At 43.5% G+C, this 16,462-nt stretch overlaps 2 protein-coding genes across 6 annotated transcripts; both read left to right on the plus strand.

The window, feature by feature from the left end:
• Window positions 1-475: 475 nt before the first annotated feature.
• gorab (golgin, rab6-interacting) lies at window positions 476-3,001 on the plus strand. 3 transcript variants are annotated; one of them, XM_084692820.1, is made up of 5 exons: window positions 476-733; window positions 913-1,210; window positions 1,327-1,428; window positions 1,573-1,713; window positions 1,980-3,001. In XM_084692820.1, the coding sequence occupies exons 1-5, from the start codon at window positions 679-681 to the stop codon at window positions 2,440-2,442; spliced, it is 1,059 nt and encodes a 352-aa protein (XP_084548946.1). In that variant the 5' UTR covers window positions 476-678; the 3' UTR covers window positions 2,443-3,001. The 3 variants fall into 3 exon arrangements, with proteins under 3 accessions (XP_084548946.1, XP_084548945.1, XP_084548947.1); XM_084692819.1 differs by having other exon boundaries at window positions 498-733; window positions 895-1,210; XM_084692821.1 differs by having other exon boundaries at window positions 499-733; window positions 900-1,210.
• Window positions 3,002-7,952: 4,951 nt separating this feature from the next.
• On the plus strand, window positions 7,953-16,250 carry prrx1b (paired related homeobox 1b). Of its 3 annotated transcripts, none has more exons than XM_084693061.1 (5): window positions 7,953-8,590; window positions 11,333-11,508; window positions 12,591-12,772; window positions 14,093-14,158; window positions 14,410-16,250. In XM_084693061.1, exons 1-5 carry the CDS (start codon window positions 8,344-8,346, stop codon window positions 14,540-14,542), a joined length of 804 nt encoding a protein of 267 aa, XP_084549187.1. In that variant the 5' UTR covers window positions 7,953-8,343; the 3' UTR covers window positions 14,543-16,250. The 3 variants fall into 3 exon arrangements, with proteins under 3 accessions (XP_084549187.1, XP_084549186.1, XP_084549185.1); XM_084693060.1 differs by having other exon boundaries at window positions 14,093-14,154; XM_084693059.1 differs by lacking the exon at window positions 14,093-14,158.
• Window positions 16,251-16,462: the final 212 nt, after the last annotated feature.

Genomic DNA, 16,462 nt, shown 5'->3' on the forward strand with positions numbered 1-16,462 from the left:
CTGGACTCAACGCAAAGATTCATATGAAATTGACGCTATCTATGCGTGTTTTACCCCTCTGATTTATAAACACACCGCCTGAATTTCGAGCCGCTAAACAGCTCTAATTCTTTCATTAACCTCTGACCTGCTCTCTGACCCAAACAGGTATAGGTAGTAAACAGCTTGTGGTGATTACAGGGTCAATGTGAATAGCTTTAAGTAAATTAGTTAACAAATGTGAACCAAAAAAAAAACTGGTCGTTTTCATATGTCTGTTCATATGTTTACTATTACTGATGTTTTCATTCGTTATGTTTAAATCAAAAATGTGACGCGATACAATCTGTCCCTGCACAAAAAGAAAAACGGTAAACCGTTGTATTTTAAAATACTTTGTAATTTATTAATATACATTAAAGTAATGTTCAGTCTAAATAGCTATCAGAAGATAAAATGAAAGAAAGAAAGAAAAAATCTGGAAAATTTGCTTCGATTTAATCAGGCATAATCTTGGGTCTTATACCGCTGGTCCTCTTTGGGGTCTTTAACGTGGCATCAGTAAACAAAGATGGCGGACCGTAGAAAAGTTTTGTTGAAATATCACTGATTTAAAGCAATACTGTAAGATTGGGTTGTGGTTTCTTGATAAAAACCTTACATTTCTGATCACACAAGTAAAGTAATATAGGGCTTGAAATGGCTGGATGGGCAGGATTTTCTGACGAGGAGTTACGAAGATTACAGCAGAAGGGTAAGCTGATTTACGCTATGCGTTTAGCGAGACCAGCACTTTAATGACCTCAAAATCGTACACTTTTCACTAAGAAATAACAAATCAATGCATGTGTGTAATAATGTCGATGTAATCATTCATGTCAATGCCTGTGTGTTATTTCTCAATAACGTTATCAGATCAGGCGGTGTTTGCAGGTTTAGGCGGTCGCGGGAGGAGACCTACTCCAACTAATCGGAGTCGGCAGCAATTGCAACGAGAGAAAGCCCTTCAGTTTGCCGCGGAGCAAAAGAGTGGACCAATGCTGTCTGCACTACCACCGGAACAGAAACTCGCCATGCCCCCACCACAACCTGTGAGACAACCTGTTGCTACCGTGAAGCCAGTGGAGGCACCGAGGGTGAAAGTAGAGACCGTGGTCGTGAATCATGACCCAGCGCCAGTAGAAGAAACGACACCGATTGCAATAGAATTGGAAAAACAGGAAGCGGAATCGTTAGTAAAAACAAAAAAGATTCTGACTTGCAGAACTGTTTAGAGACCGATAAAGCGTGTCAGACTTTTGTATTAATGATCCTTGTCTGTTTTTCCTTATGTTATTTGTATAACAGCCGGGAAAAGACCCGTATGGAACAGCTGCAGGAAGACCAAAAGATGATGGAAGAGAAAAATAAGCGCAAGAAAGCTCTCCTCACCAAAACCATAGCTGAAAAGTAAGAACCTATCCCATAATTTCCCCATAACTCTTCACTAACACTGTTCCGCATTTCAGCTTTATCATTAGTGACAACTACACAATCAAAACTTTGTTTTTGGAGGGTTTTAAGCGCCTAACGACAAACATGTCCTGCCCTCAGGTCCAAGCAGACCCAGGCGGAGGCGGTGAAGCTGAAGAGGATCCAGAAGGAGTTACAGGCCCTGGATGACATGGTGTCTAACGACATCGGCATCCTGAGAGGGAGGATAGAGGAAGCCAGCTGGGATTACAATGCTGCAAGGTAAGCACCTTACAGCGAACACTCTCCTCGCTGTCACTCACAGCTGTGACAATACATGGTTTCATCGCGTTTCTCAAAATACCTGGAAACACTGCCCTCTACAGGAACTTAGAAAAACGTATTATCCCATGTAGACCAACCTCCGACACACAGTGCAATACCACGCATTCTACTTCTGATAAAAAAAATAATTAAAAAAAACCCAGCTACCTCTCTAAACCAGACAAAGACAAAGCGATCTTAAACGGGGGTGATATCTGCTCTAGGAAGCGCTACGAGAAGGCAGAGACGGAGTACGTGGCGGCCAAGCTGGACCTCCACAGGAAGACGGAGGTGAAGGAACAGCTGACAGAGCACCTGTACGCCATCATCCAGCAGAACGAGCTGCGCAAGGCCAACAAGCTCGAGGAGCTGATGCAGCAGCTGCACCTCCAGACCACAGAAGAAGAAACAAAGGAGGAGGAGGAGGAGAAGAAGAAGAAGGAGGAGGAGGAGAAAACGAATGGTAATACCGCAGAGGAGAAGCTCCAGGAAGAAGGGGCTGTCGTGGACCGTTCTGTGCTGGATCAGGGGTCCATGGCTGGCACGCAGACTGAAGCTCGAGTGGATGGCACCACGCTCCATAAAGACTGCCCCCCAGTGTCGGAACCAAAGGCCAGGGACCAGGACTGTAAAATGGCTGACGGTGCCCCCGCGGGGCAAGCAGAGGCTCCAGCATCCGCCTCCTGATGCTGGTGGGGTGGGGTGGTGGAGGGGAAGGGGAGGGCCCACGTCTATGAGAGCAGCTTGTTGACGTTCACGTCCCCCGTTCAGAGATGTTTGAACGTAGGGGTACGGCATCTTTCCTGCCTCAACATACTCAACACTTAAAAACTTTCAACTAGACACTACATTCTCCATTCCACAGCTGTCATATTTACGGTGTTCCTGTTGTTTGATTGGAACTGCAATTGTAATATTCGTATTTGATATAATGTACCCCCTGTCCCGCTAAACACTCTAATCATTTGGAAGGCGGTTGCGTTTGTATTTTGTTACTGCCTGTCTGTGTCGCTTGTTCTTATTGTGGCTGCTACAAAAATCCTCTTGCCTCCAGCACTTTGTCTCAATAACGCGTGGCTTTACATCCAACTCTATGTGGATGTCGTCTTCCCAAGCAAATGTTCAATTTAAAGAATCACCATTTAAGATTGTTTTGTCTTTGCAGTCAAACTGAGAGCAGTATTGTGTTAGCTCCCTTTTTTAAAGTTATTTTGTAGAAAATAAATGGATTATTGGGTCACGTCTATCCTTGATTAGTTTTGTGTATGTACAAAGGTTCCACTTTGAAAGTTTTTATTTTTGTAACCTTGTTCTCAGGCAGTGAATTTAGTTTAAAGGCATGCATCTGGAATGTGCCTCCTAAATGGTAAGGTGATATCTCATAATGTATGCTCTGCAAGGAAAGGGTTTCTCAGCATGTATTTCCACACCATTGTGGCCTTTATAGAATAATGTATTTTCTCAGTTATGTTATCAAACACTTTCAACTGTTGCATCCAACGTGTTGAAAGTGTGTTTGAATTGAGCTTTACCATCTTGTTTGTCAGGCTAGCAGATTGTACATTTTGTGTCTCTATGGTTTCAGTCAGATGCCAATTTTGTATTCAAATGGGTTTATATAATTTAATTGTATGTATCTGGGATCCCTCACTGAGTTGTGTTTTTATGATATGAACAAAAATAAAATGAATCAATAGTCTGGCCTAGACTGTATGCTGTCATTTTGATCGAATTAAATTAAAGCTACCTGTGGAAACTGTACATTTGTACTAATCTTAGTCTTTTTTTATAGGCTCTAAGTGTAGTAATGTGTCCGAGTTAAACAAATTCCGTGAATCTTGTGGTTCGAGGAGGAATTTACGGAGAATAGTTTCGAACTCCCATTGCTTTTTTAAAGTCATTTTAAAGCGCAGTAAGTGTTCTGTAAACCGCTTTGAGATTTTACTACGCTTTGGTCACATCTGGTCGTCTGAACAAGAGACTATAAACTCTTTTAATTAGTTAGCGAGTAGTGAGTGACCAGTGAATACTCCCAGCACCTCGAAGGTCAAGGATTAAATAACTTTGATATCCCGATATCATGGCTTGTCTCAAACATATGCTTCTCAGTGCATTTAAAATTTCTCTTAGATCAAAATATGACATTCCTAATATCAGACGGTTTGCTAAACCTAACCGCGGTTTTGGTCAACCTAATCGTATCTGCAGCGTAATGATGCGGTGATTATGCGGAGGTCCATACAAGCTAAGGCTTTAACAACAAGAATTGGAAATGCATTTTCAATTCAGTTTTGTGGAGCCGTAGGCTCGACATCAGAGGGCGGCGGATTTCCAAAGAAATGTGTGATTTATGTGGCGCTAGAATCCCCAGACAGGTCGAGAAAGGCCCTGTAACACGAGAGCCCGCGACTGAAAAAAACAGTGTGGTCAACTTTTACTCCAAATCTTCACCATATGGCTCGTCTGTTATTGAATCTTGACCTTGACTCTGCGTGTAGGCCTACCCGAAATAAAATGTATTAATTAGATCTGCATCCATCATTAATATGTTACTTTGTGTTTGAAAGTGTAGATTTTCCGTGTCGAAGAAGACCATTACCTGCATGTCTGTAAGTACATTTACATAAAGATATAGAAATACATTACACACTTTTACCATAATTTCATGATCGGTCAACAAGTAACCATAGGCCTACTTCAAGTTAATTTGATCCCCATCCCAATTCTATATGAAGTTCTATGAATTTCTATGAATTCTGAAGGCTATTGGCGCCTTCAGTTTAATATTTAGAAAGACACTTTAAGCAGTAGCAGACTAATTTAAGTTCATTTTACAAAACAGTAGGTTAATACAAAAATAATAAACCACACGGATCTATAAACTAGCCTATTTGATTTAGGCCTACAGCTGATTTACAGTTAGTTAAGAAATGTGAATGTAGCTAAGCCATTTAGAGGTCTGTCTGTGATTAATGGGCTTGGTTTTTCCCCAAATAAAAACTCGCACTTGAGACTAATGTGTTTTCTTATGTTGTTTATTCAGTAGTGCCTAATGCCTCGGTACCTTGGCCTTGGCTGAAGCATTTGCCCCAGACACGCTGCATGGTCTCGGCCGGACTGCGTGCAGTGCAGTGCTGTCCAATGACCCTTGGTGCTGATTGGGGTAGCGCATTGGCCCCTGTCCGCCTTTATTTCCCTAATTGAGAGTAAATGACCTGCTTGTTGACTCTCGACATCCTGTGCGGAAAACCATATGTTGCAGACACACTCCCTCAGCCATGATTGCGGCGACAAGGGAATTCTCATCGTCAGGACTGTTGAAGTGCTCATTAAAACAGTGGTGGGCAGAAACGCAAAATATGTCATGAGAAATGTATCATAGGAGCGCTTTGATATTAGCGAGGAAACCCAGAGGGAGTTGACTTCTTTTTGTGAATGTTTTAAAAGATCACATTCGTCCTATACAGCCAACAGATAGCACAACACAAGCGTGTGTTTGTCCTGGTGCCTCATCATTCGTGATTCTAATGTTTTATGTCAGTCACATCCTAGGTTATGAAAATCGAGTTGAATTAGGGTTATAAACATATGCAATAGTTTGGCCATTGTTTCAGCGCTCAACACGAAGGGAAGCACTAATTGCAAACTGCCTGTGGTGTTCCGACATAAAAAACCAATCTGCTCTTGATTAAACAACACGTCGAGTTTACAAAGCATTGCGCGTGTGAAATTAATTCACCCGCGCTGATTCTGATTAGAAAGCCAACCACTGATGTTGCCATTTTCTGTAAGCAGTGGCTTACATCTCGTAAAAATCCTGGAAAAAACATTTAGATTTATGCGTTTTTTTTCCTATTGTACACATTTAAAACAGTATTCTGATTGCACGTTTATATGTTTACTTACAAATCCAAAACTTTGTAATCATGAAATCAGTCACCAAGCTCCCAAAAATAAAGCGTATGATGTAAATAAAAATAAAATGCTTGATGGCTTTATTCACGAAACAGTGCCTTTTTTTTGTAGTATGAAATATTTAACAATTGATTTAGGTGGATATGTTTTTGCTATCTGGTGCACTTTATGTAAAATACAATGCGAAACAGGCCTTAGTTCAGAAATAATCAATAAAGGAACGGTGTTCCCAATTGTGTCACAATTTTATGTCTTCAAGTTCGAATACTGTAAGTTCAGAAAATGGAACGTACTGAATAAAAAGGTATAGCCTGGGGTCCAGACTTTGCTTCATTTCGGTCTGAAATAGACTTAAATCTCCAGGTTAATGTGTACATTTGGCTAATATCAAACCGGTTCCTATGGCATTTTCTTATTCAAGCTAATTAACCTTTTTCTCTAAACAGGAACCGTTAACGAGGTTTAAAAACGGTAACTTTAATGACCTGCCGTTACACACCTATGTACCCAACATAATACTTTATGCGCCTACTAAATATGGGATTTTATGATAAAGTGGTCAAAATCTGCGCGCTTAAAGATGCACTGAATATGGGGTCGATTGGCTATAAGGATGAAGCTTCATGATTTTAAAGCAAATTGTAGCCTAAATGAATGTGATTGATCGTTGGATCGTCTTATACGCTAAATATAACATTTAGTCTACAGTATTTTGGTTGGTCTAAACATCCGAATCAGTCAATTATGCTGTTCAAATCTTAAATATTAAAACTATCGGAGTCTAACATGTTAATGTAACATTTTATCACCAATCAAAACATGTACATTGTCACATGGTGAAATGTTTGATTTTAGGCGCTTTTCCTTTTCCAATATTGAAATGAATTGCTGTTCCCTCGGCGCCGTCTCTAACCCGAAAGGTCAGGTCAAACGCAGGATGGCACTCTCCTATACGGAATTATTTTGACGTTTCCATTCGATACGGCTCATGCTAGCAATACGAGCAAATAGGTCCACTTTCTGGTGGAATTCTTTAACTTGGAGTGAAATGAGAATAAAGCTTTTAGAAGACGTTAGGCTGAGACTATTTTGGAGGCTTTCTGCGCTGGCACCACACTGGACTCGTAGGCAGGAAAAGAGAATCTGGAGGGAAAACTAATGATGAAAAAGTCTACTCTATCCCTGCGCCTTCATTAAATACATGGAAAGAACGAGAGCAGCACATCTGGATTCAATCCGCGTCCCTTTGATGGCATCAAGTGTTCCTTTCCCAGATCTGGGGCTGGAAGCTACGGGATGTCTATGGCAGCTTGGAGCCTAAAGTCTACTCTTGCCATCTGAACACATGGACCCCCCCTCTCCTCCTCCTCCTCCCCTCTCCATTTCTTCATTCCTCTATCCCACCCCCTGCTTATCCCCCCCTGTCAAGACCTTCGGTAAATTGAACTCCGATTCCAAACAGAATTCACCTAACGCGAGTTCTAACGTAAATATGTGTTTCGCCAGCATCTGATGAAGGCCTATCACAATTAACTGCTGTAATCTTTTGTTTTATTCAAACGAGAAAGACTTTGTATCGTTGATTTACTAACCACACTTTGATGACTGTTTTCCAAGGGAATGTGTGAATAATAATACTAATTATACATGAAATGTACCGGCTCTCTAAACTTGAAAGGGGCAATGTAGTTAAAAGGCCTCCGTCTGCCTGTATACAGCCTACTCTCTCTCCGCGTTTCCCAAGATCTGAATAAATATGATACTGAATCCCAGTAACAGATTTGGTTAGCAATTCGAATACGCGGATATTTAACATCCATCCACAGGCTATCATCAAGCCGGGTGATAATGACCCGCCCCACACACACACACACACACACACACACACAAACGCTATCATCTTCGCTAAAACTCTTAGCGAGGGGGGTGGTGGGGCAGATCGCAAAGACGGGAGCGCAGGGGCCTGTGAAACGTCAGACACGGCATAAAGGCATCGCCACGTAATTAGGGACTCCTATTAGAGACCATCCACCATTCCAGGGGCTCACACGTTTCATATTCTCCCCGGTTGTTGCAGGCATCCGCAGCGTGCCGGCGTGCGACTGGTTTGAAGTAGCCTACTACAGAGCGAGAGGGAAAGAGAAAGAGAGAGAGAGCGTGAGAGAGAGGGAGAAAGAAAGAGAGAGAGAGGTTGAGGGAGAGAGAGAGAGAGAGAACGGCCAGCCTCCCCGCGCCTAGCTGAGCTGAGCCGAGCCAGCTTCACGCACATAGGAGCGCATCTGTTTGGGATCAGCAGTTTCTGCTAAGCTCAGTCAGTTGTAACCGAGAGTCAACTGGAGTGGGAAGTGGAAGAGAAGTTTTTGTGTGGACTTCTTGAGTTCCCAGACACGGGACGAATTTGTTTTTGTGACCTATTTGTTGTTTACGCGCCCGAATGGACGGACGGGGTGGTTTTTCTGTGATCGGGAAAAACAGATGAACAGAAAAACTTTTCTTCTCCGCCTCTCAAAGTAATTTTAATGCTATTGACGCTGGATGTAAGCAAACGTCGTTTTGCTTGGAAAACTTAAGGTCTACTCTGCTGGCTTGGAGGCGTTGTTGGTGCGTTGTTGGATCTATTTGGCTCGCTTATTGTAATTGCTCAGTTTTTCACTACTGTATCACATTTGCGTCATGACTTCTAGCTATGCACATGTAATGGACAGGCAAGCAACGATATCAAACCGCCTGGAGAGCCCGATTACTTCTAATCTGGAAAACCTGCAAGCAAAAAAGAACTTCTCGGTCAGCCACTTGTTGGATCTGGAAGAGGCCGGGGAAATGGTTGGGACCCAAGCGGACGAGAGTGTTGGCGAGGCGGGGAGGAGTATGCTGGAGTCCCCGGGACTGACCAGCGGGAGCGACACCACTCAACAGGAGAGTAAGTGAGAAGTGCATCCCTTAAGGGAAGTTTCTTACGACCACAAACATTTAAGTGGCGATTACCACATATCATTTGGTTATCAAACGTATATATAAATGTGGATTTGTATAGAAACTATGGGCAGAGTGAGATTGGAGTGTTTTGATGAGCCGCTTAATCTGAGAGGGCATCTTCGTAGGGTTAAGTACTGCTCTGAATTATGGTCACAATGACAGACTGACCACAATGCATTTATTTTCATTTAGAAGGCCTCTTGGCCAGTCCTCCTGTGTGGATACCTGGTCTGTTGAAACGCTCACGCATGGACTGAATCGTGATGGGGGTAATTAATCATCTCTGACGGCTACTTTAAAAAGGCCATTAATTTAACATTAGGACTTTGATGTCAACGAAGTATGGCGACGTTGGTCGATATGGTCAGTAAAATACACGTCAGGCTTTACAAAGATAAATCAAAACCCGACCATTGAGACATCCACAATTGTTGTGATGGACTCCATGGGTCAGCCTGCAGCGTGGTTTGTCTAGAACTCCTTAAAAAGTGGGAAATAGTCGACTCGAGTAAACTTGGATACGCCCCAGTAAAAGCAATAGAACATTGCTTCCCCACTCGCGGCCCTGCCGTTGAGAGAGTAAATAAACGCGTCAGTCTCGAGCGATACGCTCTCATATTCAAAGTCATTTGGAGAGGCTGACAGAAACGTTAGGGTTTAATGACTGTTATTGTTATTTTACTGGTAAATCGGACCGGTGTGAGAAATATGCAGGAGGAAGTCCCGAGCTTACATCGATAATTCACAGTTATTTCGCTTGTCAAACAATTTCAGAATATTTACACCTAATCATTTGTCATAATTAAATGTGTTAGCCGGTCACAGGTCTAACAATTATGAGATCATATTACATAATGCCATTTGGGTTCTTTTGTTAAGAATAGTCTGAATTGATTTGTAAGCATAGTTAATCATTTGGATGTTTAGTCTTGGTTTTGTAAACACATAAACACACAGTTTTAGTCATCGTTAGACTGTTGTTTCTCAAATAATATTTGATTTGACAAGACTATAAATCATGTAAATTATTGTCAAGTAGGCCTAAACTTTCTAAAACATAATTCAGATTTTTCTGATTCAGATGTCAGATTTTTTTATTTAAATTAAAGTTCTTCAGATTTCTAAATATGTACATAAGAAATGGATTATGTAACTTCTATCTTAATGTTTTTAGATGCAGTCTAACAATATTTTGAATTAAACATTTATATAGACTATTGCAAATGGGAGAGTGACTGTTAGAACTAAGCAAAGCAGAATTATTTTGGCAACCTTTATGTGCTGTAGCCTATATAATTTCATACGAAACGGATTTAATCCAAAGGCAGAATATTCGATTAGCACATTTGTGACAGATTTATTGCAGTTAATAAAGTTATAATGAATTAGCTGTATAGTTGTCTTGTCTGACGGCCTGTCTTCACATGCAGGCCAGACAGACCACTCAGAGAATTATAGTACTAGTCTCATCAGTGTTTAGGAACAAATTTAAATAAAATTAACTAACTGACAAAACACCTTTCACGCGTATTCAGTTTTATTTGAATTTACGTTCAAATTGCCTGTTTCGAATTATTGTGCTTATAAGCGTCAATGTCGACGTCTGACTATGCTGATTATTTTTGACTTGCTTTCAGAAAGTATGAAAAGGGTAATCGTTTTACTTAAACAAAGACTTAAACCGTGGAGCTTAGCTGGTCCTTAACATACTATATACATGCTTCTTGTGAGATGCTTGAACACATCAGTTTAAATTAAATTCATAACCGTTTATAACATGTTCGATTGAGATTACTTTTAAAACCTGGCAAACAGAAATGACTTGACAGGCGCGTGAGACAACACAGTCATACAAGGATTGAGAAATGTCGGTCCAACATTTATTGAGAATTAATACAGCATAAAAATGGTTGTCTAGACAGGAGGAGGTAACGTATACTGTGGATTTATTGTTGGTCTTATAGTCAACGGTACGTTTCAGACGTCAAACTGTAGGCCTGCATAGTTCGTTAATTAGATTTTGTAAACAGCTTATATTTGACTGCAATTGCATCTTCTTCTTTTTTTTGAGGAAGATTGGCATGACCTGGAAAAAATCATGTAAGAACAAAACATAAAAAAAAAAAATTAGGAGCCATTTTGGATTCGTTAGGGCATTTGTTCGAACGTAGTCCTGGAAAGTTCAGAGGTTTCGATGTAAACGTGTTTCTCATAAACGTGCCCAGTCAATGCGGTGACTTTATTGATATACTAAAGTATTTCACTTCCTCTTGATTACACGAAACATTTTACGTTTGTGGACTTGGTCTGGTCGCGTTTGGAAGTTTTTCAGAAATCGAGAAAACTACCCGCGACTGGAATTCTTTCCTTCGTGTTTATACTTTACTGGCAACTGTGGCCCGCAGTTGGAGAGAGGGGCATCCTCTGAGACAGGGCAGATACCAGGAGTAAGGATAATAAAGAGGGGTGGTGACTGACTGAAGAGGGCTTCTCTCAACATGGTGACAACAAACAGCCCCAATGGTGACACAGGGGAGATGAAAACAGAGAGCGTTGGATACACTCGATGACAGGGCAGTCTTGGCGTGAGAGAGAGATATGTGTGTGTGTGTGTTAGCGTGTGCACATGTCACCTCGCCCTGTTTTCTCCGGGCGAGGCTCTAAAGCCTGTTCTGTGGCCTTGCAGACGAGCAGCTGAACGCGGAGGAGAAGAAAAAGCGGAAACAGAGGAGGAACAGGACCACGTTCAACAGCAGTCAGCTGCAGGCTCTGGAGAGGGTGTTCGAGAGGACACACTACCCTGACGCCTTCGTCAGGGAGGACCTGGCGCGCAGGGTCAACCTCACGGAGGCACGGGTGCAGGTAACCTCTTCCTCCTCTCTGAGACCCTCCCCACCCCCACCCCAGGGCATTACCACGTTCCATCTCTATATCCACAGGGGATTCTAATCAACCCATAGAATGTCCTGTTGAGTCTATAGAATGTCCTGTTGAGTCTATAGAATGCCCTGTTGAGTCTATAGAATGCCCTTCAGAAATCACGACTCTTCCGTATCCATAAATGCCATGTAGGATCTGGGAGAGGGTCAAATGTGTCCAAATCACCTGGTTTTCTCAAGCTGAACTGCGTTATATTGGTGCGCAGAAGCTTTCTGGGTAAAGCGTGCGTGCAAGCGAGAGTGCTTTCACTCTTTTTGCATTCTTTTCGGAGTTTGAGAACATGGATTTGCGGTCACTGTCTATCACTCTAGATCATTTTGATATATTTGATAAAAGGCGGAGGAGAAACAGAGGGTGAGTGAGTTGCAAGAAAGAAATGAAGAGAAAGAGAATGAGAGGAAGAGATATAGATGGAGAGACAAAGAGAGAGAGGAGAGAGAGAGAGAGAGAGAGAGAGAGAGGAGAGAGGCTTAGAAAGAGCGCACATCTGTGATTAATGTGTAGCAGAGAGTGATGCAGAAATCCTTTGATAAAAGAGACTTTGGGCTCATTCCTGAGGTGGTGCGTAACCGGACACTGGGCCTCTTAGAGCCCCTCCGCTTCCACTGCGTTTAATAACGGATTTGATTTCACAGCGAGGAATAACATTAGCACCTCCAAACAGGGTCCTCCTCTGTTTAGAGAAACAGGAGGATGAGGGGCAGTTACAGATGTGTGGTTTGTGTGTGTTGGTGATTGGGGCTGTATCTGCCCTCAGAGAGGGGAGACAGGCTGGTTGAATGGATAGTATATACAAATTGTCCTCGATTGCAAGGAGGTCCCCAAAAAAAATAGTAGCCTAAAAATTAACTCACACACTCAATCTTCTTGGTTCTTAAGTCATCGAAACCATTTAGGAGCAACGCAAACTTTAAGGATATGGAGGTGATACTTTTAAAGTTGTGGTGAAGGGATTGCACGGTGACGATAACCCTCCATGTCCTCCGTTCTGTTCCGCCTCCCAGGTGTGGTTCCAGAACAGGAGGGCAAAGTTTCGCAGGAACGAACGCGCCATGCTGGCTAGCAAGAACGCCTCCCTCCTCAAGTCTTACTCCGGCGACGTCACGGCTGTGGAGCAGCCTATCGTCCCGCGCCCCGCGCCGCGCCCCAACGACTACCTTTCCTGGGGCAGTGCTGCTCCTTACAGGTAGCCCCCCCATTGCCCCCCCCCCGCCCCTCCGTCCGACCATCGTCCCCTCCTTTCCCCTCCGCTCATCATCCCTCCTTGTCTCACCCACCCCCTCAAAACACCCAACACAACCGCTCTCCATGCCCCCACCCCCCAGTTCCCTTTCATCATGCTATGCTGGCTCCTAGTCTTGCTCCCTTAACCTCACCCCTCCTAACCTCTACCCCAATCCTCTCCCATATGCTCCACCTCCCCACGGCCAAACCTGGCTGGCGCTGTGTTATTGTTTCATTTCCTCCACTCGCATCTGTCCATCTCTCTCCTACCTGTGCATACCTCTTCATATTTACCCTTCAGATCCTCCAGGATAGCACCTGGATTGAATGAAACTGTCACTGCGCTTGACCTTCGCTTCCATAAACAATAGCAAAGAGTTTATCTGAAGTTTGGTTCAAAGCGACGCTGGAAAAGCATGGGCCTTGTTTGTTTCCATTTCAGCGGTTAGGCTTGCTGGTTGCCATTCAGGTCGTAAATTCCTCTCTCTATCCTTACGTGTTTTTACAACAGTTTGTAATCGACTTCTCTAAAAGCAGACTTATGCATGCTGCATGCAGACTTCTCATGCATCTGCACGAGCAGTCAGAACCACGAAACAAACAGCCCAAGGACAGCGCATGTGTCTAACTAAACTCACCATCTCTCAGAGCGCTGTGCTTTCCCCCCCCCCTGTCCCTCCTGTGTGCGGGAGCATGAGGGCGGGCCCAGATCCGATGACCTCTCCTGACGAGGTGATAATCTGAAAACAAACCGTATCAAATCCCCGGGTCGACCTCTGTGATCTTCTCTGCTATGCAACACCAAATAACGAGCGTAAGAGAGTCGCTGGCGCTCCAATGGGCAGGATTTTTTGTGACTCTGGTTACATTGGTTATGATTTACAGTAATCCTCCCGTATGAACCTCAGGATAAAATGTCTGACCTTGTCACATGGGCCAAAAGCTCCTGTGAACTGCAGTGGCCAAGGCTCTGGCGTGGCTGTTAGCCTAGCCTTAGCCTAGCCTAGCACAGACAGAATTACCTGGATAGAATTAATGCAACTGAACAGACCTGGGTCAGTTACATTGAATTGAATGCAAGTATTCGAAAGTAGCGTTTGATTCGGCTCACAGTCTGCCCGTACCGGATTGACTTTTTAGTTTCATGGCACTGGGTGGTATAAACCAAGTGTACCCAAAGTAGTTGGCGGTGTGTTTGGCGGAATAAGAATTGACCCAGGTCTGCATTTGAAACACACTAATGTGGTGCTAATACATACATCGCCATTTATATATTCTTAAGCTGGTACCCAATGCCGGAGGGAGGGCCAATCCGAGTGCCACAGAAAATACTGCCCTCAGAAAGCAAGTACTCTTTCTACTTTTCTACATGTGGTTCCTTTTTTCTTTTTTCTTTTTGGTAACAAGTGTCTTAATACTTGAGTGCGTGAAAATAGAGATTTCACGACCGTAAATTAATGTATGATTTCATCATCTTTTTTTTGGGAGGGAGGGAGGGAGGGAGGGGGGGGGTTGGGGGAGATTTTTGTGTGACACGACTGGAATGACGGTCAGAACGGTTGATCTGACATGCCCCCTCTGTGCCCCTCTCTCCCTCAGTGCCATGGCAACCTACCCTCCCACATGTTCCAACACCAATTCCTCCCAGGGAATGAACATGGCCAACAGCATTGCCAACCTGAGGCTCAAAGCCAAGGAGTACAGCTTAAACCAGGTGCCCACGGTCAACTGAGGGGGGAGAGAGGCGGGGGAGAGAGAGAGAGAGAGCGGGGGAGGGAGACTGCAGTGGTGGGGCTGAGATGGGAGAGGGGCTCTCTCTCTCTAACGTCCAACCTCCCCCTCCCCTCCTCCTCCTCCTCCTCCCCTCTGTGACTTCCTGGGGACGATCACCACCCGATCTCCCCGCCACGGAATTTGAGCTTGACGTCTCACTGGTCCTGAACTCCACCTCTCTCTCTCTCGACGAACGTGCTTCCCATACGCAAACCTGTAGCACCCGACGGATACAGAGAAGCATGGCCTTCCCCCCGGAGACTCCCCCCCAGAGCCTCCCTCCCCCTGAGCACCGCTGATCACTGTCCTGACGAGAAAGACACGGAGATGGGGACGTTTTTTAGCCGGCTAGATGAGTTGTGTTGCCTTTTTCGATTTTCGGTACGGACTCGATGGAGGGCTAGCTTCCAAAACATTCCACGTAGAGGCGTCCTCCGATCTTGACTCTCTGTGTTTGCCCACCGGGCCCAGGTCAGCGTGCTCAAGACACCCCCTGTGAGGACTACTGGGGATTCGATAGCTTCTCTGGGCCACGCTCTGGATAGGATTATAACACCAGCCAGGGACCACCAACTCTCCAATCGAAAATGACGATATGGACGTTCTATTCAGTGTTAGTTGGAGTGTTGAAACCTATGAATCCTTGCAACAAAGACCCATATTTGATAAACATTATTTAGGTGGATCGACGTATTATAAATAGACTGTTTGGTTTCGGTATTATTCGCAAAGTATTATGTCTTTATTGATGTTTTGGGATGTTACAGTATAAAGATGATTACAAAATATATAATAAAAAATACTGACAAAAGACAAACACACATGGCTCCTGGTTGCAAGGGTTCATCCATACATTTGTAGTTATTTTGTTTTCACATTTTTCTTTCCATTTTATACCACTGACAAGCAAACATTTTCAACGCATTTTGATTCATGTAATGGTGACAACTGTCAGGCCAAATAGTGTCCTAGGGCCAAATAGTGTCCTACCTGACGTCACAATGCCGTTCCGTAGCATGGACGGGTCCGTCGCTATGCCGACCTTAAATTCCTGAGATATCTAATCGTGCTAGCAGGGAACTGTCATGGTTGCTATACTGGTTACTAGGTAGGAAGTTTTGTATTTAGGCTTATTTAAACCAGTTTATTCTACTCTACTATTTAAAGTTTTCACTCGTTCAACATTCCCGAGACAGCAACGCGCGCAGGTAGAATACTATACGTGTTGCCTTCCCGGTCTGTTAAAATTGACGCTAAATAAGTAATTTTGTTGACGAAAACAACTGGCTAGCTAGCACCAGCTATCGAACGAGTGAAAACTTTAAATAGTAGAGTAGAATGAACTGGTTTAAATAAGCCTAAATACAAAACTTGCTACCTAGTAACCAGTATAGCAACCATGACAGTTTCCTGCTTGCACGATTAGATATCTCACCAATTTAAGGTCGGCATAGCGACGGACGCGTCCTTGCTTCTGAACGGCATTGTGACGTCAGGTAGGACACTATTTGGCCCTAGGACACTATTTGGCCTGACAGTACCCTATAGAGGAAAGGCTAATGTCTTTCTGAACCTGAGACCATAGAGTCTAGACTATCTTCATTTCCTATAATATCCTTTATTTGTAACAGAAAACCTTGTATATTAATAAAATGCATTTCAAGCAATGCAGTCCCCCTGTGTTCGGTTGCTAGGGTGAACAGAGATCTGTCCATAGCAACAAAGAAGATTGCATCTGCTAGAGCTAGTGGGGGTAAGCCCATATTTCTGACCGCCTTTTCAAATATGAACACATTTAAAATATTGTTGTCAACTGAAACGATAAGTCCAAATTCCATCAACATATTTATTTGATGTAAACCTCAGGATGAATAGGATT

The sequence above is a fragment of the Hypomesus nipponensis genome, chromosome 26 (genome assembly GCF_054491055.1).
Source record: "Hypomesus nipponensis isolate SF chromosome 26, ASM5449105v1, whole genome shotgun sequence".
Taxonomy (NCBI): Eukaryota; Metazoa; Chordata; class Actinopteri; order Osmeriformes; family Osmeridae; genus Hypomesus; species Hypomesus nipponensis.

What these genes read in the sequence shown, in the direction of transcription:
- gorab (XM_084692819.1), top strand. Translation starts at nt 679, where the DNA reads ATGGCTGGATGGGCAGGATTTTCTGACGAGGAGTTACGAAGATTACAG. An exon ending in GAAAAACAGGAAGCGGAATC is followed by an intron (nt 1,211 to 1,326) that starts GTTAGTAAAAAC and finishes TTTGTATAACAG; the next exon opens with CCGGGAAAAGACCCGTATGG. An exon ending in TGGGATTACAATGCTGCAAG is followed by an intron (nt 1,714 to 1,979) that starts GTAAGCACCTTA and finishes TATCTGCTCTAG; the next exon opens with GAAGCGCTACGAGAAGGCAG.
- prrx1b (XM_084693061.1), top strand. Translation starts at nt 8,344, where the DNA reads ATGACTTCTAGCTATGCACATGTAATGGACAGGCAAGCAACGATATCA. An exon ending in TCACGGAGGCACGGGTGCAG is followed by an intron (nt 11,509 to 12,590) that starts GTAACCTCTTCC and finishes TCCGCCTCCCAG; the next exon opens with GTGTGGTTCCAGAACAGGAG. An exon ending in GGCAGTGCTGCTCCTTACAG is followed by an intron (nt 12,773 to 14,092) that starts GTAGCCCCCCCA and finishes TATATTCTTAAG; the next exon opens with CTGGTACCCAATGCCGGAGG.